Source organism: Citrus clementina, unplaced genomic scaffold (genome assembly GCF_000493195.1).
Source record: "Citrus clementina cultivar Clemenules unplaced genomic scaffold, Citrus_clementina_v1.0 scaffold_4, whole genome shotgun sequence".
Taxonomy (NCBI): Eukaryota; Viridiplantae; Streptophyta; class Magnoliopsida; order Sapindales; family Rutaceae; genus Citrus; species Citrus x clementina.
In genome coordinates this window covers 21,373,640-21,387,775 of record NW_006262274.1, presented here as the reverse complement: position 1 = coordinate 21,387,775, position 14,136 = coordinate 21,373,640, and the positions used below count along the sequence as shown (strand labels likewise).

Here is a 14,136-nt window from a genome sequence, read left to right as displayed (position 1 = left end):
CATTTAGTAGTTAAAAATGTTAGAAATATGCTGATATTATAGTAAAAGAAAGTTGATTGTGTTTGTAGTTCTAAATTGTGAAAATGTACATCCAGTTGGCATTTTGAAAACAGCTTCGATTAACTTTTCACATGCAAATTTACAAGAGACGGTGAAATCAACTTTTGTGTTTACATTCGTACTCTCGTGGCTTGAAGATCCAGCCTCCTACACTCAGGTCACGTCTTCAACACATATTTCACTCTAAAGTTACTTCTTAAAACAAACCTCCTGATTTAAGGTAATCTAAGCACACAATCTAAACCCAAAAGTTTCAACTTATTTAGAAAAGGAAAATTTGAACTCCATCCATTGCCGTTTCTTTTTTCACTGAGGAATTCCCGCAACTCCTGTTAAACATAATTATACATAATTATACGTTCTTACTGATACATAATGCAATGATGACTATGTACCATCAAGCTTTGTTACATTGCCATCTGTCTACAGCATCAAGAAAGAAATGCAGGTGAGCACCGCCAATCAAAATACAAAAGAAAATTAATGTCAAATGCAGAGATTAAGTAGAGTTATAAAAGATCATCAAACAGAGTGGTCAATCAATAATATTATCCAATGAAGAGAAGGTTCTTCAACTGGCTGGCTGGCGGGCAATGCAACTTTTTGTTCATGCTTTGATTGTCACACTGCACAAGCACAAGCCCGAAGGCTTTATCTTGGAGGTCTGCCATTCAGAGCCAGAGGCCGCATTTGGATCATACAACAATGTGCTATAACTTGGTTCTTCTTCTAGCGAGAAAAGTAAAAGTTTTCCGTCCAATATCCCAAATCGGAATCCAATGGATGAGCTACCAGTCAAGGGAACTGGCACCATCTTCCATGAATTGTCCTCTGGATCGAATATGGTCAGTTTCCTCTGGTTCTTCCATTCCATACAGAAGAGCTTCTTCCCAACCACAGCATGAGCAGTGACCATTACACAACCATTCTTCATCTGACACCAGGTGTGCCTCTCAGGATTGTACACATCAACAAATTTTGAATTTCCAATGGTGAAGCTCGACCTCCCACCCATGACGTAAAGTTTTCCATCAAAGCTGCAAGCAAAACAACCCCACCGAGGTCGACGAAGACTCTCAATCAAATTCCACTTATCAGTATCAGGATCATAAACCTCAGCACTGGAGAGACTCTCTCCGTCCATTCCATAGCCTCCAACAGCATAAATTTTGCCATTCACCTCCGCACAAGCAAAGTCATAACGGGCTACGTTCATGTTTGCCAATTTGCTCCAACTGAAATTACATATTGCACGTTGTAATGCAAACAGGAAACACAAAGCAATTCAACTTTCAAGAATAACAAGGTTGGAAGCGTTGAACAACTTGGGAACAGACAAACACAAGCCATACCTTTTTGGTTTGCTTCCAATATTATTTTTTGTTGGCTTGTTTGGTGTCTACAATCAAGGAAGTGAATACTGTAGAACCCGGTAATGTTTTCAAATAATTAAATATTCATTAAATTGATTTCGTTACCGACAGAGCACAACCAGTCCAGGTTGATTAAATGTAAAGTTCAAGTTTTGTACGCTTTCAGATAAGGTGTATGAAGTCCAGGCTAACTTCACTTCTTTCCTAATCAGATTCTAGGGTTAGGATGTCCCCCGTGGGATCATCTGTCCCATTCCACTTTCTATCATAGCAGTGCACCATATTATTAACAACTGTAACTACTGAAACACATCATAAGTTTCCATTGCCTAAAGCATCATTGTGATCAAACAGACTACATTTCTTAGGATCTACTAGCCTTAGTTTTTAAACATGAAGCTACAAATGATTTGATAGCTGATCAAAATTTCTAGTCCTGAATACTAGAGATCAAAAAAAAAAAAAAAGGCACAGAACTACATTAGAATTCAAAAGCTAGTTAATAAAATGCAACAGAACCAAACCTGTTTAGGCAAGAATCATATTGATAAACATCTGCTGAGGCAGAGGCAGTCCCGTCAATCACTGAATAGCCAGCCATGACAACAAGTTTTCCATTAATCACAACCACCCCAAACCCAGCCTTCACAGGACCAGGCATAAGTGGAAGAAGGCGATGTCGGTTCCCAAAACAATCCAACACCTCCCACTGGCTTTGCTTTCCTTCAGGATCCATAGTTAAGATACAAAGCCATTCCTCTAACAACCCAAGTAATTTTCGGACAGTGATGAATTCTTTGCTTCGTATAAATGACCTCCATTTCTTGCAGACAGCGCCCATAGCTGGGAAATTGGAACGGGGAACAAGTGCAAGGATACATTTAGCCACATCATCTGGTAGCCCCGGTAACAGGGGGCTGTCAAGATCAAAAGCAACCTGAGAGGTTAAAAGTGGATTGCTTTTTGAATGAGTTAATTTATCTAGCTCAGTCAATGTTGAGAAACACATATTTGCTTCTGTAATTCTCTTCTTCCCACTTACAACACCAGGCATTTCCAATTTTTCAAGACAAGCAAACAAGAAAATGCTGATGATTCTTAAAATTGTTTATATCTTCCAACAAATCTATCTATGTTTTTGCAACGGCAGGCAATTGATTAAAGAAATTCATGAAACCCATCACCTATAATAATTTCACAAGACCAAGGCATAGAAGATGTAGTGGAACGAATCACATGTCCAGTAAAAGCCAAGGATTTTCTGTGTTTTGTCCAGTCTGACGCACACTCCATGACAGAAATTTTTGTTTTGAAGTAGTTTCTTCCTATCGTTCTATGCAGAGTATTTTTCAGTCCCTTAACACTGTCTCTCCTGCCACACATTTGCCAGATACCTGTAGAAAATCATCACAAGTAGCAGCCAATCCACAAAAGTTAGTAGATATAAAAAATATCAGGTGGTAAATAGGAAAAACAAAAACCGTATTCATACCAGTCAAGGCCATAGAACTTAGCAAACACTAGCCTCCTTTGACCTCCATTTCAATGCGGCCAAGTTTCTGAATTAGTTGCATAACAGAAAGAAATGACAATTCAATTTCTACCCAAAAATTTGATTTTCAAAGCAATAGAAAAAAAAAAACAATCATCTTGGTCTCAACATAAAAGCAATTCCTCCAACAGATTCAAATTTCCTCGAAGAAATAAATTTGATTATAGATATCATATACCGGCACCTTAAAACACCATCTACGCACTAAACACTAAAATGACATACAAAAACAGTGAAACAAACCTATCATTTTATTTCATTATATAAGCTATATAAATTCAGCATCAATAAACGAAGAGAGCAAGAGAATAAAACAAGAAAGCCATAAACGCAGACACAGTACCTCGTAGAAATTCAATGAACAGATCTGAAATCAATACATGATTCAATAAACAGATTTAAACCTCCCACTTATGCATAGAAAGTAGAAAGTTTGACAAATTTTGCGTTGGCATAACAACTAACAAAGCATAAGGGTATCTTAAATTCAAGAACTATGCAAATAATGTCTGTAACCAAAAAAAGATAGAATCTAAAGCAAACACCTATCGAGCTATCCATCGAGAGATCTGAAAACCAGACAAGCAAAAATGAAGGATAACGAGTCGAGAATTACCAGAATATAGGAGGTTTGAGGCGACAAATGCGAAGGGGTTATAAATTGGGGTGGGTGAGTGAGATAGGATGAGAGAAAGAAGGCTGTGCCTTTGCTGTGTTTAGATTTTATAAAGAAGAGAAGACCGAATAAAATGGGAGCGACATAAGATAAAGCGAAGCAATGCAAATTCAGGATAGAACTGACAGAGCGCGACCACGTCAATCTTTTAGATTAGATATTCCTCACAGTGAAGCGACGTGTACTTGTTTCTCCATTTCTGTTCCCCTTTATTCCCGTGAATAGAAGGGCATCGCGACAGTGCCCCGCCATTTTTATTATTATTATTATTCTTTATTGCTTTGTCTAAACTCTAAATCGGACTTGCGGGAGATCGTATTGTGTATTTGCTCGGAAAATATTTTGAATTCATGATGTTCGTTTGATAACCGCTGATTATTTAAATAAAATGCGGGACCGTCCAAGAGATGGGCCCGGTGCTTCTTTTGTTTATTCTTTTCTTTTGTTACTGGCTAAGATTTCAAGACGTTGCGTTTAGTCTAATTGTATGCTACCTTTGGTTGGTATGATTGGCAGATCAAACTGATGTCAATTCATCATATCGTACACCCTTTTTTTAGGTTTAAGCTAGGGTTGCCTAATAAATGATCCCCGTGTCACTTTCTCAGCTAAATAATTCAAAATGGATGTTAGCTTTATTTAAAGTTGGATTTATTTCCATTAATTGAAGAAAAAATTATTTAAAATAGATTATGTATTCAAAGTCAACTTATGGCTAAAATGGAAACTCTTTTATTGTTAACTAACTTACGCGCTAGTTGTTACGTGTTTTCATTTATTAAAAGAAGTGACTTCCTTATTGTGAAATTACATTTTATGTAATTAGGAATTTTACAATTTTATTTATTTTTTCTTTAAGTGTTATAGTTTCAATTTCAATGCACACTTGTCAATATAATATTATTATTATAATAATGGTACAGTCACAAATTTTTGTACAAATTTATTTTGTACAAATTGATTTGATATTAATTTATTTATTGAATGAAAACACAAAATAATAAAAATAAATTATATAGATCAAGAGATATTTAATTTGACTAATTTTTTTATACCACATTAATTTATACAAAATAAATTTATATAAGAATTTATGATTATATTATTACTCATATTATTATTGGATTCTCCTTCATAACTATATTACAAGATTTTAGCATTTTGTGGGCATTCTTATCTTCTTCTTCTTTTAATCTATTATTGACTTTTTTTTATCTTTAATTTCGATTTTAAGATCCACTCAATTTCTGTCTGTTCTTAAATATTTTGTGATATTTCAAAGTCCATCATTTATGAGTTATTTCATTTTTATAACCTTACCAAAGTTAGTTATTGACCCAAAAAAGAAAATTCTAAATGAACAAAATTAGATATGGAATTGATGGCAGTAAACACACTAGCTCTCGAATCTCGAAATAACAAAAATAGCAAGAAGACACTAAAAGATTATCGAGTTAAATGACATGGACAGGTGACTTGTTCAAGCTCCATGAAGATTGAAGCCTCATACGCCACAAGAAAGTCAGTGGTGCACCGAATCAAAAGAGTCAAATTTAAGCGACTGATTGGAGGTAAATTCTAGTGGAGGCTGCATTGTTACACGTCAAACACATATCAACATCATCCACGTGTCTGGTCAAGGGTCAATCCTCCGATACGGGACGTTGGATTTGTTCGATCGTAGGACCTGTATGCGTACGCGTGGCTACCTGCCATAACAAGATGAACCAACAAATAGAGACGTTAGCTTTGGCAAAAACATGGCCATGAATTGCGATGAAACAAGCAACAATTCTTGAGCTGAATTCAATAAATGATGCATCATAGATAACAGACGTGGCATTATCGTAAATGCCATCGAGATTTGGGGGCACTTTTTGAAGATGATAAGATCTGGGCTTTCATCTTTCGCTGTAAGATGTTACGTTTCATCTTTGTGTTTTGATGGTGGGGCGATGTATTGATTCAATCGCGGGACGTGGAGTCGGGACGAAGATAACGGCGGATATGGGACATAGGATCTTTGTGGGTCCGACGCGGAGGTATGGGAAATATATATATATATATATATATATATATATATATATATATATATATATATATATATATATAGATAGGGAGATTGCTATTTTTTTTAAGTAATCAATATATATTATTTTTCTCTCGGCTGATTTTATAATGGCCAAAAACTCTTATGATAGTATAAATTTACGATATTATCCTTATTTTTAACTAATTTTTTATTTATATTTATTATAAATTAAATAAATCACACTAATAGAAACTAAATAAAAAAATAAGTATTAAAAATAAGAAATATATATTTTGATATGAGTAAAAAAATTAATAATGAATTTTTTTTCTTGTACTTATTTATTTTGTGAAAATTTTCTTATAATAAATATATAAGAAAATTATTATAAAATGATAAAAAAATTATTATAAGAAAATTTGAATGCCAAATAAAAATTTATTATAAGATAAATATTAAAATATTTTACCTATACTTTTTACATTTAATTTTAAAATATTACAAAATATTTATTATAAGAAAATGTTCACAAAATAAATAATTAAAAGAAAAAAAATTATTAATAATTTTTTTACTCATATCAAAATATATATTTTTTGTTTTTAATACTTAATTTTTTTATTTAGTTTTTATTTATGTAATTTATTTAATTTATAATAAATATAAATAAAAGAATAATTAAAAATAAAAATAATATTATAAATTTATATTGTCAGAAGGATTTTTGGTCATTATAAAAATGTTAGGAAGATAAATAATATATGTTGATTAGACTGCCCGGCAGGCTTTTATTTTGTTTTTTGTTTGGTTGCGTTGGGTCGGGTCTGCTTTCAAGAAAAAAGAAGCACGTGCATGGGCTGAATCATTTTGGTCCCCGCGCTCGATTTTGTAAACCAGATAATAGCAGTGCCTGTGAACCGATGAGTTGTCCTCATTTCAGACACGATGGACTAGCCATTTTCCTCCACGGACGTCAAAAACAAGATAAAGAGTAAGATTAAAAATTATTTTAATCTTACTGATTGCAGCATGGTGGCTGACTTAGCCAACAACAAAGTCAGCAACAAAACAGAGATATGGTGGACGATAGCAGAAATTCAAAGCAGCAGGCAAGACTTCCAATCGATAGATTTCCAGCATGTTCTAAGACAATGTAATACTAGTGCTCACTCTCTAGCCAAAAGAGCTTTAAAAAGCTCAGGTTCTGTCATCTGGCGGGATGAATTCCCAGCCGATGTTTTGTGCTTGTTTGATGGCTTCATTTAAATGAAAGATCTACTTTATTCTCAAAAAAAAAAAAAAAATTATTTTAAACACATGAAAATGACCATCTTACAAGAAAATTTAAGTTCATCAACCAACGAAATCCAAGAATTCTACATTCATCAAACTAACTTGACATTTGAGAAACTTGGGCTAGTGATTGGAGTTGTTTTTACGTACTACCCTTATCTCTATGCTACGACACAAAGACAATAATATGTAAATAGCAAAACTAAAATGGCTAGGACTCACTAAAATCTATCAATTTGATTACAGAGCAATTTGGTGTTTGGTATAATTTGATGCCCGCGTCGTTTAAGGGAAAGGAAGAATGAAAAAATAGAAAAAGGGAGAGCGCCCGGCCCATTCACCTACCATTTTCAATGATTTTGTAGGTAAACTATTGCGTCTTGAGAGAGAGAAAATATTATATGCGCACTCGATTCTCTCTAAGGCTAATATTATATGCTAGCAGCTGTTCGACCTTGACACGAAGAAAGTGGCAGACAATGTCTTGTAATAAAATCGCTGGAGAATATGTTGAGCTAAATCATAAATATATAGCCTGTCCTCATGATACAGCACTGACATGCACCTTCGTCAAATTTGGGTTCCTTGCCCTATATTTAAATAGTTAATTTTAGGGTCTCTGCGATCGACGTAGCTTCCTATTGGTTACATTCAGATGCTCTCCAGATGATTTGTAATGAGTCTTATCGCTTCAGAAAGGGTGGGTAGGGGGAAGATGCACCGTCCTTATTTAATGTTTCTTTATGTATGAGCCCCAAGCAATGAAGAGTCGTTGAAAAATTAATTCAAGAAGAGTATGCTCGATGCTTGGAGACTCGGAAGATTAAAAATTTAAAAAAAAAATTTAAGACAATATTATACTAATTTTATCGATACAATTGGGCTTCAAAGACGTTGTTAACTTACCTATTTTCCTTGTAAAAATGATCTAATCAATAGTGCCCTGTAAAAATGATCTAATCAATAGTCAGTCAATTTGATTAACGAGAAGAAATTTGAAAGATATGAAAGACAGCTACTGCGCTTCTAGGTTAGTGCCTACAGGCGATAGCGTGCACCCTCAACTTTTGAGAGTTAATGTTTGACTCCCAAGATAAAGAGGATCCATTTCTTTTAATTAGACACAAATTTATATCTCTTCCGCAAATATTGGTAGACCAAAAAAAATTATAAATTATAAAGATAGAAATTTAGACTATAGGATAATAGAATCGATATAAATTAGTACCAATATATCTTATTTATAAATGTTAATAGACCTTATCGGATTGTAATAAAGACGGATAAGTGTTTCTTAAAATATATATATATATATATATATATATATATATATATATATATATATATAGGAAAGATCAATTTTTATCTTAGTACTTGGTATTGATAACTATGAAACAAATACTCGATTTTATTGCCGTCTGCTGACCATGCCTTATTTCAAGCAAAGAATTTTCTGATGTGTGCCTTCAGTTTATCATAAAGGTTCCAATCTATAACATATCATTTGACATTCAATTTATATTAATAATTATAACAACAATATCATCTCAAATAGATAATGATGATATGTCAGTGTTGAGATGTTAAAATTGGTTGGTCAAAAATCTATTTTTATTTCCCGAAGATTGTTAGGGCCATTGGCTAAATTATGATTTAACGACCCTTGGTGTTGCAGGAGGGTTCTATTACCCAAAACTGTATTATTTATCTGCATAAATATTGCTTAATGAAGCAACTATGTATACAGGTTTTAAAACTGATGCATTGTGGGGGCTAAATGTTTTTTATATCCTTCTCCCTTGCGAAATGCAAGTGGAGTATGGACATCCTCTCCTGTGAGGGATTATTTGTATTGGGCATGTACTTCATAGAATTCATTGTAATAATGTAAGTCCCAATCATGTATATCTGATTGTAAATATCAGTGTAATACCTCTGCTACAATAAGCAGTTGTTGTAAATATCTGTGTAATGCAGTAATCTGATGATTAATCAGTCTCAAAAAAAAAAAAAAAAAACTGATGCAGTTTACGGTTACGTAAGATAAACAAGTCAACGTGATTAATAATATTCTTAGGCAACGCACCGACGATATCCATAGCTCATTAGTCCCACCAATTGAATAAAGACCAAACCTTCGAGAGTCATCCTTCTTGCAAAGATTTCCACTCCTTCATCCTCAGAGAGGCTGGGGGAGTTCGAGCAGGATTATAAATATTAGTATCAGGTAGGTCTTGAGTCAGCATGCATGTTGAATGAGGAGGCATGTTTATCCTTCTCAATGCCAATTAGAATTATTCAACGAGAGTTGGAGAGTACCAGAGTTTTCCTACCATGCCTGAAAATTAAACACGTCCATAGAATTTGTAATGATGGGGTAGACAATCTCAACTAGAAACTTCCTACTAGAGCAAACACTTGCAATCACGAGCAATTCTCCCGAAAAAAAAAATTGTGCTCATAGTAAACAATTAAGAGGACGCCATATATTTTCACAGCGTTAACCCTCTAATACTTAAGTCAATTCCTTATATTTATTGAAAAAATTTGTATTAAGTTATTGAGCCTTGATTACATCTAATTTAATTGGAAGGCTTTAAGAATGAAAAGAATAAGGGGGAAAAAACAAAAGAAAGAAAGAAAGAACTCCCAACACTGTTTTTTTAGGTAGATTAAGGGATTACTTACTTGGTTTAATTTTTTAGAGGTTTTTATAAAGGTTAGAATGTCATGCCGCTTGGATTGTGGGATCACCGTTAGTGGATTAGGCTCGTATCCTGATTCATCAGAGAAGATATGTGGTTTAACTTGTGACAAGTCTTTGGATTAACTTGGGTTTAAGTCTCTCCTTGCAGGATCTCCGCGCGAACATCCTTGAGAAGTTGTTTGCTCACATCTTCGTGACTTAAGGAAGTCACCAGTGAGTACGAGCTGGACTTACTTTGAGGTGACTTTCTACTACTTTCCCACATTTTATATCGAGGGGAGCACGATCTTATGTGGAAGAAACATTTAATCGTGCTCCCACTTTTCATTCACCAAACAATTTAAAAAAAAAAAAAAATTCAATAGGTGATTATTTGGCAAAAAATAATGTTTGTACAAAAAAAATAGCACAATAACATCAACATAAAGATATTTTATGTTATAATTTTTTTTAATCATTTGATAATTATGTGCTATTTTTTTATGTTCTTTGTATTCTCATATTACTGCTCTTATTTGGCTAATCCACTAAGGTCCCAAAACTCGGTTGGACAATGATAGAGACCTTTTTTTTCCAATAGTAGAATTAGAGATGAGATTAAATATGAAGGAGGGGCGATGCATTGAAGAAAGAGTTAAAGACAGCATATTTGGAAGCGAAACCAACGGAGCAAGTTCCGCCCCAGCCCCAGTAATTGATTTAAGACCGCAAGAAGATTCGAGCCCGTAAATTAAAAGCCCAATATAGCCTATATGGGCTTATTTCAAGCTTCTAGTCAGTTCCTAGCAGTACCTACCATACATAAAAACGTCACGTGCAGTAACAATTCAAACGAAAGCAGTGTGATTAGGGATGGTAAAATCTTCTATGAATTTAGAGTCTTATAGGATCTCTCCTAAATGTGATAAATTTTAAATACTTTTTTAGAAATGATGTGGGAAATGGGAAAAATATAATCACAAAATTCTTAATAGAGTGAGATTTGGTTTTGTACTTCCTACTCTACCCCCACCCCAATCTCGTTATATATGAATATTTTTTAATTTTTGTTCAATAATTTTTATTTTATCAATTACAATGTTGGTTAATAAATTTTTTTTTATATAATATAAGTAGGATATAATTAAAAGAACCCTACGTTATAATTTTTATTCAATCCTAAAATATTGTTTGTTTTATTTTCTTTCTCAAGGTGTTACTCTTTTCAAATATTTTTTAGTTTTATTATTACTTCAAGATATTATTTGAATCTTTTGTATATTTTTTAAATAATTTAAATACTTTTTAATATGGTATTGATTAAAGTCTCTAATTTTTAATTTACTTAAATCATTTATCTATACTTACTATATAATAAATAAATGAAAAATGCGGTAGGAATAGAAAATCATTCTCTATATGGAGATTTTCCATCCCCATCGTACAAAATTTATGAGGGATGGGGCGAGGAATGCAAGTGAAATTTTTATGGGATGGAAAATGGGGAAGGCATTCCTCACCACCCTACTCCATTGTCATCTTTAACTGTGATAGACATCCCAATTTCCAAAGACCTGAACTTTGGAAAAATCGAAACGACAACGCTGATGGCGTTTGGAAATAAGTTGGGAATAAGAAAAGCATCACTATTATGAATGTGAAAATTAATCACTGTTGTCATTCCAGTTTTTTTTTTAACCTTCAAAAGCATATACGTATTTTATTTTTACCCAAAAAAAGGAAAAAAAAAACTAATAGATTCAACGTAAATCTCGTAAAAGAGAATTTTATTAAATTAAAAAAATTGAAGATACACCAATCTAAGGTATATGATGAGCTTTACCACTCATTATTATGAGTAAAAAAATAAATACAATACAGGAATGCACAAAACGTTAAAAAAAAAAAAAAACTAACAAAAAAATATGCCCTGGTTGATATCCCCTAATTTTGTGTAATTACACAGATGGGGATGGCAATTTTCAAGTAGAAATTAATATCTAACAGCATACTTCGCTCATGCTATTTCAGATGGCTGGTGGGAGTAATTGATGGGCACAAGGAGGAGAGGTGTCTTTTTACAGTTCGTAAGACTCTGACCGGTTGATTCCTCCATGTTCAAATCTCCTTCCTTCATTCCGTTGGGCAATTTCCAGTTGAAATGATACAGGAGATTTGCAAGAGCAAGCTCCACCGTTAATGTTCCCATCTGAATCCCAGGACAAATTCTACGACCACCTCCAAACGGTAAAAACTCAAAGTTTTGCCCCTTAAAATCAACCGAGTTATCGACGAACCTTTCCGGAAAGAATTCTTCAGGTTTGTTCCAATACTTGGAATCTCTTCCAATTGCCCAAACGTTAACTTGCAACAATGTTTTAGGATTAATGTCATAACCCAGTACTTTACAGTGGGAGATAGTTTGTCTTGGAAGTAGCAGTGGGCCAGGTGGGTGCAATCTCAGAGTCTCTTTGATTACCAACTTGAGGTATTGAAGTTGATCCATATCGCTTTCCGTAATGCTTCCTTTATTCCCAATGCATTTTCTGACTTCATCTTGTGCTTTACTCATCACTTCTGGATTCCTAGCCATCTCTGTCATTGCCCAGGTCACAGTCACTGCACTGGTGTCCACTCCAGCCAAGAATAAATCCTGATTTAATTTGCAAAAATAAAGAAGATCAATTAGGACTGCATGCAGTCTAGTAATTAATGACTTGCAAACAATGATGAAGAATGGAAATTAATTGAAGGTGCAGTGGTTACCATGAGTACGGCCTTAATATTATCTTTTGTGATTTGGTGACCTCCGTCGGCAGAATTAGCTTGTTCCCTCTGAATTCGCAGCATGACATCGATGATGTCTTCATGATCTTGTTTGGACTCAGCTTTAATAAGATGGTCTTTGATTATCTGTTCAAAGAAAGAATCCAATTCCTCCCAAATGCTCTGAATCCTTGCATGGTAACCAGTAAACCAGTCAATGATCCAACCTACATACGGGAAACATTCCTCTGCAGTGAAGCCTCCTCCCACAGCCATTGCTGATGCGATCAATTCATGAAATTTATGATTATCAAAATGACTCCCTTGAAATCTCTTTCCGAAAGCCACTCTAAATAGTATGCTTCCAGATAGAGCAAACATCTTCTGAGAAAGATCAACAGGACTAGCAGAAGATGATGCTTGAGAGATGGAATTCACAAGCGAGGCAACTTCTTCTTCCCTAATGAAATGAAACGACTGCACCCTCTTATGGCTGAAAAGCTCCATAACACACAACTTCCGCATCTGTCTCCAATGATCACCATACGGGGCAAACGCAACGTCCAAATAATTATATGAAAGCTTCCCGACACCGGTTAACTGTGCTTTGCCGCAACAATCAAGATCATGAACTTTCAAGACCTCTCTTGCTGCCTCTGCAGAGGAGACTACAACATAGGGAATACGACCAAGTTTGAGGTGCATAACTGGGCCGTACTTTTTGGACAGTTTCCATAGAGATTGGTGAGGCAGTTCTCCAAGTTGGAGTAAATTGCCAAACATGGGAAGCTTAAGAGGCCCTGGTGGAAGCTGCTGCTCCTGCTTGTTTTGGCTTTTCTTCATGTTTTTCAGGATAAGCAGTAGAGGAATCAGGAGAAGAGGGAGCCACATGGTCGGGGTCATGATCACTGTGAAGAGAGCCATAATCTATTATTAGTCCGAGGTTCTGAGTTGCTAAACAAACGAGCTAGCCCTGCAGTATTTATAGCCCAAGCGGCTGGCCAGCTGCAGATAGAGACGTTTCAGAGTCAATTTCATTTTCAGCTCCATGACTTGGTCGATCGGTCAATATCTTGACAAACTAGTTAAAAACTAAACACGCGTACTTTCCATGCACTGCATCAAATTTGGACACTTGCCAATTTAGTACACGTGCCTATTAAATACTTTCTCAGTCACTGCAGAGTAGCTTCCTAATGTCTACATAGGCTCTCCGAATGACTAATCGTATAAACTTGTTCGAAAGGGAACTTAAATAACGCCACTATCGGTGTATTTTTTCCTGTACGAACCCTGGAAAATTCATAGCAATCCCCGTGGTCCAATGAAATGTCCTCATTTTATACTTTCAGTTATAAAACAAATCAGTTAAAAACTTGATATACGTCGTATATCGGACCCGGACCGCTTCTAATCGCATTTAGGGTCAAGATTTCTTTATTTATATTTTCAGCTATAAAACACTAAAATATCATTCTCCACCATGCACGTCATTCTGATTTAGATGGAAAAAAAATATATGTATATAATTTCTGACTCCATTAGAGTGAGATAAAAAAATTTGATGATTTCTAATCAAAATATTAAAATTTTATTAATACATTGATTGAGATATAAACTAAAAATCTCAAATAAATAAAACAAAGACTACTACTCTTTTATAATAGAACATATATACTTTCACCAACCCACCATATT

At 34.5% G+C, this 14,136-nt stretch overlaps 2 protein-coding genes and 1 long non-coding RNA gene across 4 annotated transcripts; all 3 read right to left on the bottom strand.

Moving 5' to 3' along the window:
• Positions 1–405: 405 nt before the first annotated feature.
• On the bottom strand, positions 406–4,004 carry LOC18043848 (F-box/kelch-repeat protein At1g67480). Of its 2 annotated transcripts, XM_024185820.1 has the most exons (5): positions 3,602–4,003; positions 2,926–2,992; positions 2,618–2,827; positions 1,958–2,370; positions 406–1,295 (listed from the first exon to the last, which is right to left on the bottom strand). In XM_024185820.1, the coding sequence occupies exons 4-5, from the start codon at positions 2,272–2,274 to the stop codon at positions 668–670; spliced, it is 945 nt and encodes a 314-aa protein (XP_024041588.1). In that variant the 5' UTR covers positions 2,275–2,370; positions 2,618–2,827; positions 2,926–2,992; positions 3,602–4,003; the 3' UTR covers positions 406–667. The 2 variants fall into 2 exon arrangements, with proteins under 2 accessions (XP_024041588.1, XP_006438055.1); XM_006437992.2 differs by having other exon boundaries at positions 1,958–2,827; positions 3,602–4,004.
• A 1,014-nt stretch (positions 4,005–5,018) lies between these two features.
• Positions 5,019–7,664, bottom strand: LOC112099254. Its single transcript, XR_002906052.1, has 2 exons — positions 7,332–7,664; positions 5,019–5,370 (listed from the first exon to the last, which is right to left on the bottom strand). It is a non-coding gene; the product is annotated as an uncharacterized LOC112099254 (long non-coding RNA).
• Positions 7,665–11,511: 3,847 nt separating this feature from the next.
• Positions 11,512–13,375, bottom strand: LOC18044098 (cytochrome P450 71B35). The gene is made up of 2 exons (XM_006437989.2): positions 12,439–13,375; positions 11,512–12,325 (listed from the first exon to the last, which is right to left on the bottom strand). The coding sequence occupies exons 1-2, from the start codon at positions 13,360–13,362 to the stop codon at positions 11,690–11,692; spliced, it is 1,560 nt and encodes a 519-aa protein (XP_006438052.2). The 5' UTR covers positions 13,363–13,375; the 3' UTR covers positions 11,512–11,689.
• Between the last annotated feature and the right edge of the window lie 761 nt (positions 13,376–14,136).

What these genes read in the sequence shown, in the direction of transcription:
- LOC18043848 (XM_006437992.2), bottom strand. Translation starts at nt 2,487, where the DNA reads ATGCCTGGTGTTGTAAGTGGGAAGAAGAGAATTACAGAAGCAAATATG. An exon ending in TATGATTCTTGCCTAAACAG is followed by an intron (nt 1,296 to 1,957) that starts GTTTGGTTCTGT and finishes ATGTAATTTCAG; the next exon opens with TTGGAGCAAATTGGCAAACA.
- LOC18044098 (XM_006437989.2), bottom strand. Translation starts at nt 13,362, where the DNA reads ATGGCTCTCTTCACAGTGATCATGACCCCGACCATGTGGCTCCCTCTT. An exon ending in ATATTAAGGCCGTACTCATG is followed by an intron (nt 12,326 to 12,438) that starts GTAACCACTGCA and finishes AAATTAAATCAG; the next exon opens with GATTTATTCTTGGCTGGAGT.